The sequence below is a fragment of the Colias philodice genome, chromosome 17, assembly GCF_061535455.1.
Source record: "Colias philodice isolate Cphi_HAF_F1 chromosome 17, ilColPhil1 Martin Lab GWU primary, whole genome shotgun sequence".
Lineage (NCBI taxonomy): Eukaryota > Metazoa > Arthropoda > Insecta > Lepidoptera > Pieridae > Colias > Colias philodice.
Window position 1 is genome coordinate 2,944,950 of NC_143102.1, and position 16,078 is coordinate 2,961,027.

Genomic DNA, 16,078 nt, shown 5'->3' on the forward strand with positions numbered 1-16,078 from the left:
TAAGTGTTGTCATTACTGAAAATCGAATATGACATTTAGGCTGCGTTAAACGTAACGTTAACGTCCCACAGTATTTTTTTGACCCTTCTTTTGCGACAGCCTAATTTTATTGAATGAACGTATGGATATATACATGACAAACGCAAGAGTAAAACTCCCATGAAGCTCACTATCATACTTTTCGAAAAAATGCAATCTGAATGAAAAGTACCGGTATTTTATATAATTCAATTTTTATTTTTTATTAATTTTTCTACCATTATAACACATTTTTTTGCTTTGCGAGCGTCAAGGCTAGCCATAGGGCCAATTTTCGATCCATTCGGGGAAGAGCTGTGACTTCGCAATTTCGAGATAATCGCATAAATAACAAAATTTCATTTCTTTTTTTGTGACTGAACTTTTAAGAATTAGCAAATTATTTTTACTTCAAAACATAGTTATATGTATGGACTACTTCCACAAAAAAAACCAATTGCGAAAAGAGCGGATTTCGCGAGATATTAATTTCTGAAAAAGTACCGGTACTTTGACGATTTTTTTGTATAAAATCCTAAATCACACTTTATCAATATTTTTATTTCATACTTTCATATAAAGGTGGCAATTAACTGTGGTCTACCGGTAGACTCAACGAAGTTCGGAATTTTTTGCAGAAATTCAGCCAAAAAATATGTAGCTAATTACAACTGGCACCCCATGACGACGACAATGCACAAAATCCTCATTCACGGCCAAGAAATTATAGAAAACTCGGTACTGCCCGTAGGTGTTTTATCCGAACAAGCTGGAGAGTCCAGAAATAAGTATTGGCGATATGACTGCGAACATCACAGCCGAAAAGACGACAGAAAACACACAATGGAAGACTTATTTCATACGGCATTGGAATCGTCCGATCCAGTTGTATCAAATACACGTTTGAGTATGCGCCAAAACAGCATTAAAAAATTGCCTTTGCCCTCTGCTGTTATCGAAATGTTAAAACCATTTCAATTTAATGAAGAAGAAGATGAACACAACGAAGAAGAAGCAGAATCATGTTGTACTGAAATTGAAGACAGTTCACTCATTCTAACAAATGAAAATGACATATTTTTAGTATAGACATTTTCACATTTCATTTCACTCCCTTAGACTCCCATGCTAAATATTTTTTCCTGCCAAATCCGAGGTCAAGTTTATTTTAATAATTTTACAAACAAGGAAACTTACAAATTTATGTGATCCTCTTCATAGTATAATGTGGTATAAGTATATATAAATAAAGAAAAAAAATAGTAATTTGGGTACCTACTTACCTTTATATGAAAGTATGAAATAAAAATATTGATAAAGTGTGATTTAGGATTTTATACAAAAAAATCGTCAAAGTACCGGTACTTTTTCAGAAATTAATATCTCGCGAAATCCGCTCTTTTCGCAATTGGTTTTTTTTGTGGAAGTAGTCCATACATATAACTATGTTTTGAAGTAAAAATAATTTGCTAATTCTTAAAAGTTCAGTCACAAAAAAAGAAATGAAATTTTGTTATTTATGCGATTATCTCGAAATTGCGAAGTCACAGCTCTTCCCCGAATGGATCGAAAATTGGCCCTATGGCTAGCCTTGACGCTCGCAAAGCAAAAAAATGTGTTATAATGGTAGAAAAATTAATAAAAAATAAAAATTGAATTATATAAAATACCGGTACTTTTCATTCAGATTGCATTTTTTCGAAAAGTATGATAGTGAGCTTCATGGGAGTTTTACTCTTGCGTTTGTCATGTATATATCCATACGTTCATTCAATAAAATTAGGCTGTCGCAAAAGAAGGGTCAAAAAAATACTGTGCGTCCTCACGAGTCAATTATTTTTTTTTTATTCTTCGCGTGATTTAGCTTTTGTTTGTTTTTATATGAAAATTGAAATAGTTAACATAAAAACAAACATCTAATGAGTAAAGTGAACCAGTTTTAGCTGTAATGTATTAAATGCTAACGAGCTTTTGACAGAATTGAGAATGAAGCATTTAATAATAAAATGTTGAGTATATTTTAAACTAATGATATCATATGTTTTTTATAATACGAATGTTAACTGCATAAACGATCTTGTTGTTTCAAAATTACATAAATAATTTAGTCAACCTGTAATTAATGTCAATCATTTTAACAATCGACTAATGGCAACATAATGATAATTCGCGGGAAATTTAACTTTCCATCCCAGTAATTGTAAGTGCTCTCAGCTCTATTAATAATTATTTTGGACCAGGTAGAATCACAAATAAAACAAAGTACTTTTATCATAAGGTTAAGACAATTTTGAGCAATACTTACTGTAAATAAAATTTTCAAAATTTTTTTTAGTTGAAACTATTGACCCGCTATGAAACTTATAAAGAAGTTGGGTGTGTCGAGGGTGGATAAGCGTGAAATAGGTGCGGCTATTAACCACTCCATGGAATTGGGACAATTAGTTTTTATTCAAAGGAAGTATTTTGCGGGCACGACAGTCGCATTGTCCTAGTTTGTTTAACAAACGTTTGTAGTGCAATCATCATAGTTACGTAGATACTATCACAATGGATCCCATAATGGATGTTATAAAAAATTCAGAGGAGCCGGAATGGCTTGAAAAAAGTGTAGTTGGAGAGCTAAGAGTATGGCAAATTATATTTCTCTGTATAGCTGGCGTGACTACTTTGAGTAAGTAAATATTTTAACAGGCGCATTACAATGTCATTTTTAAATACACAGTACGTATTGCTAACAAAGTATTATAATTTTGTAGTTTCTCCATAGACAAATACACTTTAGATTCTATTAGTCCATGGTTTCTCTAAGCATGAAAATTTATAAAACACAAGGCTTTAGTGTTTAATAAGTACCTACCTCCTTAGTACACGTTTACTTATTATTCGGCAGTTAATACCAAAAGAATGACTGTCGAATTTAAGAGCTTTGTACTTGGAAGATAAATATCTGCTGAAAATTTAAAGTAGGCGTCTGTGTCGTATCTAAATCACACTTAATTAATCTGGAGAGTTATTACAAAGAACTGGTGCTCTCATTAAAACCTGAAGAGACTGATAGAAATCTCACTGTTCCTTTTCAATTTATTTGAAACGTTAATATTTTTCAAGCTACAGCTTACAAGTAAATCAGGTAGGTACTAAATACTCTTGGTTTTTAAGTTAAAATTAATATGAAGGTAGGTGTACTAAAACAAAGTTAACCCAGTGCCCTAAATAAACTAAGCAAGAACGTGTTTTCTAGTAAAGGAGCACTTTAGTTAAAATTGCATTCTTATCTTGAATTATTCGTCGGCTCGGGGTAGTATGAAAATACAAGGAAATGTTATATTTAAAATGAAAATATCTTGCACATAGTTCAGAATTTGTCATCATTGACACAGAGCAAGTAATATAGATCATTGAGTACTTACAAGAAACATTTGAACTTTTCGATGTTTTTCGAATATGTTTTAACCTTGTTTTAACGACTTTAAATATCCGGATTCCTGTATATATTAATTGTTGTCTATAGTACCTTATTGTGTAGAATCAATTCATCGTTTTTATTAAATATCGAATCGGCGCGGGCGATCAATCCACATTCAACTTTTTTAATTTTTCCATTTTTAAATTTCGAATTAACGTTTACCATTCAAGTTGTGATGGTGTGCTGCTGCTTCCGTTTCCGCATACCTCGCACAAAACAGCAAATAGAGGCCGATTACAAGCGGCGCAAAATAACCAGCAAGTTCAGACAACAACTTGAAACCATTCAAGATTCCAAGATGGATACCATTTCATTGAAAGACGGTGAAATAGAACCTTTTTGTAAAAGCAATTTTTTGTGTTCACTATCTGTGCACACGTAACTAGATAATATTTTTTCTCCGCACTTCCACGCACTTCGTAAACGCGAAAATATAATGTACTGAAAAAATTGCAGCTTCATTTTTTAGCCACTAAAAAAAGCATGTAGAGCTGAAGTTTTGATTTATTAGTTAGTTACTGAACATGTTTATTTTTTCTTTTTTCTCTTAATGGCGGTACTTATTTTGAAAATTGATTATTTTATCAATATTCAACGCTTTGCATACCATTCTTTAATAGCATCCATTAAAACACACAAGGTAGGTGCTTTTTTTTTCATAGAAATAAAAATTTATGTGTCTAGTTTGGTCAAATTCAATAAACTATGAAGCATTCCATGAAAATACAAACATCGAGCAACGAGATTTTTCATTTTTTTATATCTACAAAATGTAAATAATGAGTAACATACCTACTTTATCTGCAATAATATAAACATAATTATCTGCATGCGTATCATTTTATTCTTGATTTGATAAAAAAATTATAATTGCTCGTCTTACTCAACACGACAATTCCGTATCTCCTAATGCAACTATTTACTGATTTGCAAAATAAATAGCTCCGTCCGATAACATTGTGATAACGTGTCATTCGAATCAGTTTTATTTTTAACTAGCGTTGGAACTGTTGCACGAGAAAAGCCAATCAATGGAGGAGAAGCAGGGATCCCAGCCTAGTTCTATCATGTCACCACAACAAAGTAAGTACCATAGAAACTTTTGAAGTTAAGTTCCGGTAGAATAAAGCTGCGTCTACATAGAGCCGATGTATAAAGGGATAATATTGATTTCCTTGCAGATTCATATATACAGCAACTTTAAAAAATAAAGAGTTCAAGAGAATAACCCTATATCATAGGCACCCGTGTATTTCCAATTCTCCTACAACCTTTTGCTTATGCATACCTATTAATCTTTAATCTAGGAAAATATTATAATGTAAGATAATTAATTGGTCCTACATATCTTTACCTTAGTGATAACTGATAGTGATAGTTTATTGGTTCTGTGTATATACAGGTAAATTAGCTTGGAGAAATTTTTGCATATGTAGTGGTGTGTATATTACTCAGATCTTAGAGCGCGTTTCCACTATATCGTTCTGGCCTATACAAAAATGTTTCGATATCCTAACATTACTATTTAATTTTATACTTATTCCTAGCAACACTTTTGTTGCCAAAGTTGAAATTGATTAAAGAATACATGCGAGCGAAACTGCGGTCGTTAAGCTACAAAATAGAAATACTTCTGCAGTATAATTCGAAATTTATATCACGTGCTATCAAATGTCTTAACAAGTTTCGTGTACATTTTAACGTGTAGTTGGTTCAATTATTTATTTTACGAGCGACATGATCGTAAAAGGGATTGGGAATGAAATCGCTTTGTCAACAATGGCGTCATTTTATTCACTTTTTATGTACGTTTAACTGGTTAATCAGGCATGATTATACTGCAACTGGTTAAACAAAATAAATTAATTTATAATTTATAGATTTGATGTGACCAGATGTGGTTGTGTGATTCTATATGACTTCAAGATTTTATTTTAGAATATCATGTCATAAAAGTTTAAACATAACTTACTTTTGTTTCAAAATATTAGATATCAAATACTTAATACTTTCGCCATTCGCGTTAAAAAACACTTGCTCACGAACGCTCATACATTGAAATGTGTGCACTATTGTGTAGAAAATTACTTTCGATACATCAGAAATTATTTTCCATATTTACTTTATGTGCACTGTTTTCATTTAAACGAGTAGTAGTACATTATTAATTAAGTATGTATATACCATTTTATATGCAGAGTGAAATTTTAACTGGTCATGCTAGGCGCATCCGAAACTGAGCAACATCGAAAACCTCTGAAAACTAAGACTAACGATTTCTCATAAAATAATGTTATGATGCCATTTTCAATTCCATCAAAATTGGCCCCATGAGAACTTTCAGCGATTCGAAGATTCCACCGAACAAACGAAGCAATATTCACCTGTATATCTCCTGTATGCCTATATATTTCCGTGACTATGTCGAATTCAATTTATTTATTTGTAATATAATATTGTTTTATCCCACAGGTTCTTTAGAAACCTCATTCCAACCGGATCCCAAGTCGGAGCCGCAACCTTCTGGCGGAATGAACTTCGTCAAATTCGCGACCAAAGTGGCCAATTTGTCCAAATTGAGCCAACCAAAGTCACCCACCACGCCGAATTCACCAGCTAAAATGGATTTTTAAAAGCTTTCTCTATGATTTAGTGAAGATTGTAATGCTTTGGATGCATTTTATGTACTTAGAGAAGAATTATTGCATTTAATAATAAGGCTTTTTAGAAGATGAAATTATAATAATTATGATAGTTTACTAGAGATGAAGATATAGATTAGGTAAAATACTAAGAACATCATCTCGTTTGTTAATTTAAGAATAAATGTATTTTGTAATAAATAAACAAATTTCCTGCATTAAGATGTTTTGTTTAATCTAGAAAATAAAAAATACAGTATAAACGGATTTTAGATCACAAGATTAATTACATATTCACAAATAACTTTAGTATCCGCAGTTTACATAATCTCGCATAAAACTGACAGTAAAAACAATCGTCGAATCGTAAGCGATAACTTTAAAGCAACATTTAACTTACATTATAATACATAAATAATACATCTTGCAAATAAAAATTACATAAAATTCAAGTTAGCTACATAATAATATTATTTTAAATAGTTTAAATTGTTTCTACATGCTCATCGCTTCACTCAGGACCTGTTCAATCTGTCATGATATAATATAATTATATATTTTTCGGCGTGTTGTTTAAAATATGACTTAGTTTTATACAATCCTTCGACACCCGGACGATAATTTAAACCTAAACGTTCAGTCCATGAGTCGTTATTGACACCACAATCTTCAAACACATTTTCACCTATTTCTAGAAGATCTACACAACTAGATTTACCACTGGGGTCATCTTCGTCAGGTGGGATATTACTTCTGTATATATTTTATTGCTGTTCAAACTTAATAATTCAAAACATAAATGGGATAATGTTTATTACGAACAAAGGTGACCTACGCCAAACCCAGCTGTGTAGAAACTTTTAAATACCTACATTTCAGAAATTTGAATGAACATTACGAATGTCATTGAGCAATCTATATTCCAGTGCAAAACATCACCATAATAATAATAATATAAAAACGTGTCCAGAATCTATGACGCTACGTTCGATTCGTGTAATAAAATTTCATTAAAGTTCAACGATACAGCTCTATGTCGGGGAACAAATGCGAAATGGAATATCGAATTGCACTTCGAACATCGATACGACGTACCGAGGCCTAATCTAGCGACACTAGCAGATTTCAAGAGACCGGAATCATAGAAAAGTTTCTCGGTAAATAAGGCCATATTGATCCAAGTCACTCGTCTACGAAACAAACTATCGAGATATTTATACACTTTCACTTACACGTTAATAATTGAATGCGATCTACCTAAAACGTAAACAAGTTCATTTCATTAAAATTATTATTGTTCGTATATTGCAACTATGTATATGTAACTAATACGCACGAAAAAAAATTTGAAGGAATAATTCGTGGGACTTTGTGCTTTACCTGTCTCGACGTCCGGCGATATACATTTTTACAAGATTGCAATCGAAACGATATAGGCTACGTTATAGTACATCATATATAATATACCCTACGTGAGGATCGGTGATTGCGTCACTTACAACAAAATTACATAAGCTAAACAAACTCACAGGATGGACACTACTGGTAATAAACGTTTTCATTTGTCAACGTGTACACTCAACATCAAACTATTTAAATCGAATTTACTCTGAAACTAACATGAACCGGCCACAATGGAGAAAACAACAAAACTTTGACATTGACTGTACACATACAATAAGAATTAGGAACCCGAGTCGCGAACGCAGTGCCACCTCTATATCATATAAACTCTCATAAAGCATAATTTTGTTAACAAGTCTACAGAACATTTTGATCACTAGGTTAGGCTTGGTGATAATAAATATTTGTTACAATGTGCACATTTCACGAACCAATAGGATACATCCAATATTGAGCATAATTATTTGGCAATTAACGGTATTGCAACGGATAAATAACTGTTACATTCAGAGCTTTGTGACCTGATTTGGGTATGATTTAGTTTTCAATGAGTACACGATATATTTAATATTAAGAAATACGCACATTGTGGAGTCATATTGTTGATAACGCGCTCATTCCTATAACATTAATGTCATCTTAAACATATAGGGGTAAATTTATTAATAAAATTGCTTCAAAATTTTAAGTGACAATTAAAAAAAAGTTCATAGATTAAAAAACTATGTCAAAAGCAGAATTACCTGTGCTCATAAAAAAAATACCATACGAATTCCATAATGAGATCGTTAAAATACAAATTTAAAAACTGCATAATACAATAATATATAAATAAAAACGATTTGTTTATACAGTGTTGCAACAACATAGAATGTAAGGGAATGACCGCGTTAGTGTGGTGCGGCGTCTAACTGCCGACGGCGCGCAATCAATCTCGCCTCACAAACGTTTTGCCACTGGAACAAGCAAATAGCATTTATATTATAAAACATTTATTAGTGGTTACATTATTTTTTTTGTGAATAACGAATTAATCAGGTCTTTCAGTACAAAAATATCAAAACAAAAAGTTCTATGTGTTACTGTTATTACGACCAAAAGTAAGAATATTTATATTTATAAGTAAATGAATATTGTTAAAATTTAAAATATGTACAGCACACAATCATGATCCGATAAAATGGCGTTATTAGAAAAACCTTGCCAGTTTACATTTACGAACTCGAGCCAATATACAAAAAGTTAAAACATTTTTTATTCTGTACATAAACATAAACATAGTTAAAAAAATTGGTTGTCTGTAAAGTCGGTTTACTGACAATAGTTGAACGTGACAACTGCCTATTGTGCTTCTTTGTCGCTCGTTCCGCGCTCTCGCTTGCACTTCAAGTCTACATGGAACGCCTCAGAGCGAGGTAACGCCACATGAGTCATGTTTTTTCGTGCGTGCAGCCGGCTATCGAATTATAAGACGTTGTCACGTCAAAATGTATAATAAACAATGTATACTAACGAGATAGTTTTCCGCTCGTTGGGCCGGTTGGCGGGCTGCGGGCGCGCACGGTTCAGCACCTTCAGCAGCTCGCCCGCCTTGGCGCGCATGCGCGAGTGCACGTACACCTGCACACATATATACACACACTTTACATGATGATAAACACAATATGACAATCGCAAACACGTTACAGATATTCAATATAATATAAAGGTTAACGGTGTATGATTTTGGTTCTTGTTATTTATAGACAGTTGATCAAAGGCAAGATATTAAATATTAATACGTAGAAATTTAAAAAAAAATACTCCGATTAGCACCTAGAAAAGTGAAATATGAAGTACATTTCTATAATATGACTAATTCACATAAAAAATAGCTATCTAAATTTTTGCACGCCATTTACAATGGCAGCCTATGTAATAAAAAAAAGTTTTATAAAACATCTTCAAATTACAATATACGAGCAAATAAACATATTTGATTTGAACATATTAGCTTTAGGTAATAAAATGTCTAACATATATTTTTTTTTAATTATGGACACAAATATTTTCCATTTTTATTTTTAATCCTCAACCAAGTTTCAGAATATTAAAAAGACACAACTTTCAGAAACATCTATATTATGTACAAAAATAATATTAACTCAACAACCGCTCACCTTAGAGCACTTGATGTGATAATGCAGATAGTCCCGGAACATGTGCAGCAAGTCTATGGTGTTGTCGCGCGCCGCCTCGCACGTGTGCCGCGGGAACAACACTACAATAATTATTTTATTTCAGAATATTTTTGAGTTTATTCTATTCTATTGAAAATATAGGGCAACAGCAATCTAATCTAATATATCTATAGAATACCTCATTCAGTCATAACATACATTAATTAACGTTTTAATAACATTTGTATTTAATAAGATGATATGAAAACGGGATAATAAAAAAAGGGTGTCTACCGAGCACACGTGTCAGAAGTGAAACTTTTTTGGCAAGATTCATAAATAACAAAATCGTCGCCTTACTCCATGACGTGACGGTATTGTCATGAAGCGACCTTAAAATTGAACTCGCAAGGCGCCTAAAGTAGTTCCACTTCAAAAAAAAATTCACTTGTTATTTAGGAATAATTAAGAGTAATCTCCTAATGAAAGAATTTATAAATCTGTTAATTTTCGGAGCTTATTAAGTGTCACATAAAAAATAGATAAGTTCAAAGCCAGCCATAAATAACGCCAGAGCCAACACTCCTTAAATTAATTACATAAACAATGACGTAACACTAAAAGCTATAAATAAATAATAGCATCATACTTTATAAGCATGACGTCATTATAGAAAATAGGCTGCTTCGCCTAGAATATTAATTTTGATCATGCAGAACAGTTATAATTAAAGTTTCTGCTTCATTTCACAAAAAAGTTATGTATTGTTGTTTAAATCAATTATTTTAACTGTATTATATATATTGAAATTATTTTAACACAGTAATAGATGACCATGCAATTTTAATCCAAAATACGTAAACAACGTATTAGCGAATACAGGAAAATACGAAATGGTATACATTAATTGTTACAGTATCAAAATATTATTGGCTGTGTCACTTACTAATGCCCAATTAACAATAAAATACATTTGGTAAACTCCATTATAATATAAACGTATTTTATTAACTAATACCATTAAAATATAATGTTATTGGCTCAGTTGCCTTAATATCAGTACAAATTCAATGATAATTCTTATAGATAGAATGCTTTTTTAATCAAAAATCTTACCAAATGTGACATAGCTGATATTATCTCCTACTTTCGCATCTGTGTCAACAAGTTCTAACGGTGGCTCCTTGTGTGAAAATAGAACCTGAAAAAGAATCAATTTTAACCCGTGACACGTTCTACGCACAATATTTGTGTCGTAACGTAAATTGTACTGTAGTGTACTGCGCACAAACTCTGTGCCTAACGCGGCCCGTGACATTGAAGGCCATCTGTAGTGAATTACAAGTGAATGTTTCCAGTATAAAAAATATTTCTCTATGCCTTAAACATTTATAATTCGAATCGACACGACTCCGAGACAGGCAATAGAGACCAAAACCACAAAATAAAAAAAAAAGTGAATCATTGATTGAGTTGCGTCATCGGCCATAGTTTGTGACATTTGTCTTGTTCAACGAATATTTGGATTGTGAATTATGCCGAGAGGAATAATTAGATGAGTGATAATTGAGACGTATATTACTGGAAATTTTACGTAGAATACGTTTATGATATTGGTTTTAGGGATATTTGAAGAATACTCAGTGAAAAAGTGTCTCAACTTTTCAGTGCGGAAGACGCAAAATGGCGCTTTTTTTCTTGTTTGTGAATAATGGAGATTTGTTATTATTCATAGTGAAATATGTTGTGTTAAATGTGTGAAAATATAAGTGAATGTATTTGGCAATCGTGTAGTGATATGAAAACGTGAATATGATCATTTGATGACTCAGCATTATCATGTAAGTGTTAGTATGTAAGCAATTAAAATTAAAACAAAAGAAAATCATTTTTTTATAATTTTATAGAAAAAATATATCGTCATGATTACATTTTTATGCTATAACTAGTTTCTTCCTCTTTCCAAAAATATATAATACATGGCATATAATTATAGAACAATAGGGTAAATAAAATTTTCAAACTCGGTAGTCATAAAAAAGCTAGATTTCGTGAACTCCCTTGACACTATCGGGATCGGTGCCGGCTGTGCGCCAGACGCGTGATAGGTTAAAGTAATTTTATTGAATAAAAATAATATTATTTTATCAGTCAAAATTAAATTAATGAATCAACAAGTTATCTATATATGTATTATATTTATAAACAATGCCGTTGTATATAAATCTGTTTCTTATGAATAATGTTGACATAAAACAAATCAATATGTGGATACTTTTTTAAATTTATTTTTTCCCTCACTCATTCACAATTCATTTTATATTGAACTTCTAAAATTTATCTACATGTTAGATCTATTTTAAAAATTCTTATATGTTAAAACAACAATTGCTACGTATTTTTTTTTTAATATAATTAATACCTGTGGCGCGGTATGTGAAGCTCGTCTGCCCTCCTTCAGTTCCTGCATGAACACTTTGCCGATGACCATATCGTCTTCATGACGGAACACCGTCGAGAACACCACCGTCACTCTATCCTCTTGTGCTTCTACGTATCTGCAAGATGTTATGTATATTTTTTTTAATTATTATTGACATCTGCGATCAGTCAACGGACTATGAGCAGATATTTGGACAGAATAATTTGGCGATTTGAGAACCAGAGCCACTGCCCTAATTCCCCTTTCTAATGTAACTCAACAACAACATAAGCTCTTTTCAGACGTTTCCTGGGCTTTAGTTTAAGCAATTGCTGGGTGAGGGGATTTGGATGCATTACAAGTCTTTGCTTATGTTATTCTTTGTATGTATATGACAGATATTACGTGATTATTGAGATTATTAAAAGTTTTTTGTAACACAGAATTAAAGCTTTTTCTTAATATTACAGAAGTACTAGACAAATAAGAAATGTAACAAATATATTCACTGACATTTTACTCGCAATATCAAGCAATTTTATATTAGGATGGTCGGAAAATATGAGAAGGGTCATAGCATTTTTTTATATTAGAAAACATGTAAGGTGCAGCTAATTACTTTTATAATTGATCTAAATAACGATTGTGCTAATTAATCTTATTACATCTTTATGAAGCTATACAAGTTTACATTGGATTACACTTAAAGACATTTATATAGTGCTTGATACACTTAATAATTAAAAAAAATACACTTGTTTGAACTACATCCATCTCCAACCTACATATGAATAAGCAATGTGTGTTCTTTACATCTCCTATAATAAATTACTTTTAAAATCAGAATGTAACAAAAAAAAAACAAGATAAGGAGTTATGAGAGGAAAAACAACCCATATTATCATGTAAAACATTGTATTACATTGTAAATTTTACTTTTTACATATATCAATGCTGTTATAAAATCGTATGTAATTTATGCAAAATTATATTTTTCGATAATAATATTTTCTAACAGCAGATTAAACCAACTCACAGTGTTTCATCCTGTCGATAGTTGATAACAGCTCGCTTGTGACTGACATCGCCATCCTCTTGCAGCCTGAAGTAACGCTCGAACACCGATGCAAAGCAGTTCCTTTTCAAGAGACCAACCTTCTTCACAATAACCTCCCAGTCATCCGGAATGTTCTCCATGTCAAGTAAGACAGATACATTGTAACCTGACAATAATATTGTGCATAAGTTTAAAATATGATCCTTACATCCTATTACTATTATAAAGGCGAAAGTTTGTATGTATGGATGTTTGTTTGTTACTCTTTCACGCAAATACTACTGAACCAATTACAATGAAATTAAGCACACATATAGAGGGTAACTTGGATTAACACATAGGATAGGTTTTATCCCGGAAATCGCATGGGAACGGGTTTTTCTTTGAAAACGCGGGCGATGCCGCGGGCGGAAAGCTAGTAAATGATAAAACATTTTTTAAACAGTTTCAAATATATATATTCATACTTTTAACAAACATTATTTATGATCATAAAAAATCAGTGACTAATTAGTCAAATTAAAAAATGTTTTTTTTTATACTTGATATTTTATCATAAAATAAAATTTATATTTTGTGTCATATTTTATTAGATTTAAAAATCCTATTAAAATGATTAATTTTGTTAATTGGAATATTAGTGAAAAATAAATATGAATTCATACTACAATATATTTATATGATATTAATTAGAGTTAAATTTTGGCACTATCATTTTTTATCACAAAATAACAATCCTACAAAAATAATCTAATCTAATGGAATGATAAACATATCAAATACTTTCAACATTGTGTCAATATAATAATTCTTATAAGCAATTGAATACCAACACCATAATACTCAATTCATTATAAACAAGTCATTGTGATGCAAATTCCTTATGGCTCTGGTTACATCATATTGTTAAATTCTTCAAATTAATGATCAGTTAACCATGTATAAAACACAATAAGTTACTTGGCATACAAAATAATTGTTTGTATTTATGTATTATGTTTACAAAATAATTAAAACACAAATAAATGTTATCTCACAACTGTAGTGTGATTACATGTTTGAAAATTTACGTCCAAATTTAGCTTATCTATTTCTCTGTAAGACTAAGCTTATAAATTTATTGATAATTTATATTAGTCAATAAAACCTAATGTAACAATAACATACCCATGAGTAACTTAGAACTTAGTCTATCGTTCATATATCTTTTATGTTATTCAGAAAGTAGTTTAATTAAGGGCCGATTTTTTCAATGCTTGGATAAAACTTATCTTTCCAATAAAGTATTACACGATAATATTAAAATGTCACGTAAACTGTTAAGTGTGTTCATAAAATGGTAGTTTTATACATTATTTGACGAATAAGTTTTATCCAAGCATTGAAAAATCAGACATAACATATTTAAAATTAAAATCATACAAAATCACCTGTCTCTGTTTCAGTGAGGAGGGGGCCATACACTCTTTTGAGCAGTTCATCCGCTCCATGCTCCTCTAATTGCTTGTAAAACTTCAATGATATACTAACCTGAAATAATTAATAATACCCATTATAATCATAAAACCTATATATAAAGAATTATCATAAGTATTACTCATAAAAAACATTCTGAATGTCACACTGCTCAAATGAGTCAATGCAGATAACAGCATACACTAAAATTTATTTAATTTTTAAAATGAAATGCTCAGTGACCTACCCTAACTTTGGTTTTATCTCCATTGACATTGGATATATGAAAAAGTACTCCATCAAAATCTGCTACGGTCACATCTATGGACTCAGGCTTTAAACTGGAACAAACATATGATAATTAACTCAAGGAAAACATTGCAGAGGAACATAGCTGTACATTCAACTTTGTTGTCATATATCACATACTTTGAATACTCTAATGCGATGGGTATTCAAAAACATTTTATAGGACGTTTCCGCACTTGTCGTCAATACCTACAAACAATATGACTCATCATCGCTGATACAAACCAACTAGCGTCATGATCGAAACTTTATTTATGGAAAAATAAACCATGAATACGTCCTGTACAATACCGAAACGATTCGAATTTTGCATATTCGGCGGCCAACGTGGGCCCACCCTGTGTGATAGTATTTGACAGTTGTCAACTAATTCCGAAAAGGGGTTATAGGCAGGACAAAATTACTTACATTGACCGCTTGATATATTAAAATAGAATAAAATACCTCACAATACGCTAAATCTTGTCCACACACATACCGCACAGAATGATTGTAAAAAACAGGTAAACTTTCTAAGCGTAACGTACTCACCGCGCCAGTGCATTTTTATATTTAACTGTTAATGTTTCTTCTATAATTCTATTATTGATCTCCAGCAAGATCATTATTTAACAATTTATAACCTACAGTTTTTTCATAAAATTAACACTTTATAGCACCTTCATTTAATAATTCATACGAATTATCTTTAAAATGACGACCGCCCGCACACAGATATCTCTACGACAGAGAAAGAAAAGGAAGCATCAAATGAATGAAATATCGGTCAAATAACCATAGACTATACTATTGCAAAATCGGTCCTTTTTTGAAAATGATGAATTTTCAATTTTAATTTAATTATTATATTGGAAGCAATCCTAGAAATAGTATATTAATATTTAAAACAATCATCATAATTTGTTTTCTTTCATTTTCTATTCCATGAAAATGATTATTCTGATCATATATTTTAAAAGTATTCTTATTTTTTAAATTTAAACTAAGAAATTTTAAACAGATAATTCCCAATTTCAAGCGAAAATTAACGGAAATTTGTAAAATAAGACTGTGTTTTGAAACTTATTACATAGGTACTTATAATAAACTATGAACTGTATGCCAAAGATATTTTTTAAAAACATCTAGCAGCTATCGCATCAA

The 16,078-nt window shown here is 31.2% G+C and overlaps 2 protein-coding genes across 2 annotated transcripts; one reads left to right on the top strand and one right to left on the bottom strand.

The window, feature by feature from the left end:
- Positions 1-2,422: 2,422 nt before the first annotated feature.
- On the top strand, positions 2,423-6,358 carry LOC149480912 (uncharacterized). Its single transcript, XM_089705779.1, has 4 exons — positions 2,423-2,692; positions 3,658-3,810; positions 4,487-4,570; positions 5,960-6,358. The coding sequence occupies exons 1-4, from the start codon at positions 2,569-2,571 to the stop codon at positions 6,118-6,120; spliced, it is 522 nt and encodes a 173-aa protein (XP_089561905.1). The 5' UTR covers positions 2,423-2,568; the 3' UTR covers positions 6,121-6,358.
- Positions 6,339-15,659, bottom strand: Arpc2 (Actin-related protein 2/3 complex, subunit 2). Its single transcript, XM_089705760.1, has 9 exons — positions 15,467-15,659; positions 14,874-14,967; positions 14,602-14,701; positions 13,151-13,337; positions 12,115-12,250; positions 10,809-10,893; positions 9,693-9,793; positions 9,047-9,153; positions 6,339-8,489 (listed from the first exon to the last, which is right to left on the bottom strand). The coding sequence occupies exons 1-9, from the start codon at positions 15,538-15,540 to the stop codon at positions 8,462-8,464; spliced, it is 912 nt and encodes a 303-aa protein (XP_089561886.1). The 5' UTR covers positions 15,541-15,659; the 3' UTR covers positions 6,339-8,461.
- Between the last annotated feature and the right edge of the window lie 419 nt (positions 15,660-16,078).

Excerpts from the sequence above, each read along its gene's own strand:
- LOC149480912 (XM_089705779.1), top strand. The coding sequence starts at position 2,569 with ATGGATCCCATAATGGATGTTATAAAAAATTCAGAGGAGCCGGAATGG. Across the intron at positions 2,693-3,657 it reads AGCTGGCGTGACTACTTTGA|TTGTGATGGTGTGCTGCTGC; the intron begins GTAAGTAAATAT and ends TTACCATTCAAG. Across the intron at positions 3,811-4,486 it reads TACCATTTCATTGAAAGACG|CGTTGGAACTGTTGCACGAG; the intron begins GTGAAATAGAAC and ends ATTTTTAACTAG.
- Arpc2 (XM_089705760.1), bottom strand. The coding sequence starts at position 15,540 with ATGATCTTGCTGGAGATCAATAATAGAATTATAGAAGAAACATTAACA. Across the intron at positions 14,968-15,466 it reads TATAAAAATGCACTGGCGCG|TTTAAAGCCTGAGTCCATAG; the intron begins GTGAGTACGTTA and ends TGTTTGTTCCAG. Across the intron at positions 13,338-14,601 it reads CCTCACTGAAACAGAGACAG|GTTACAATGTATCTGTCTTA; the intron begins GTGATTTTGTAT and ends TATTATTGTCAG.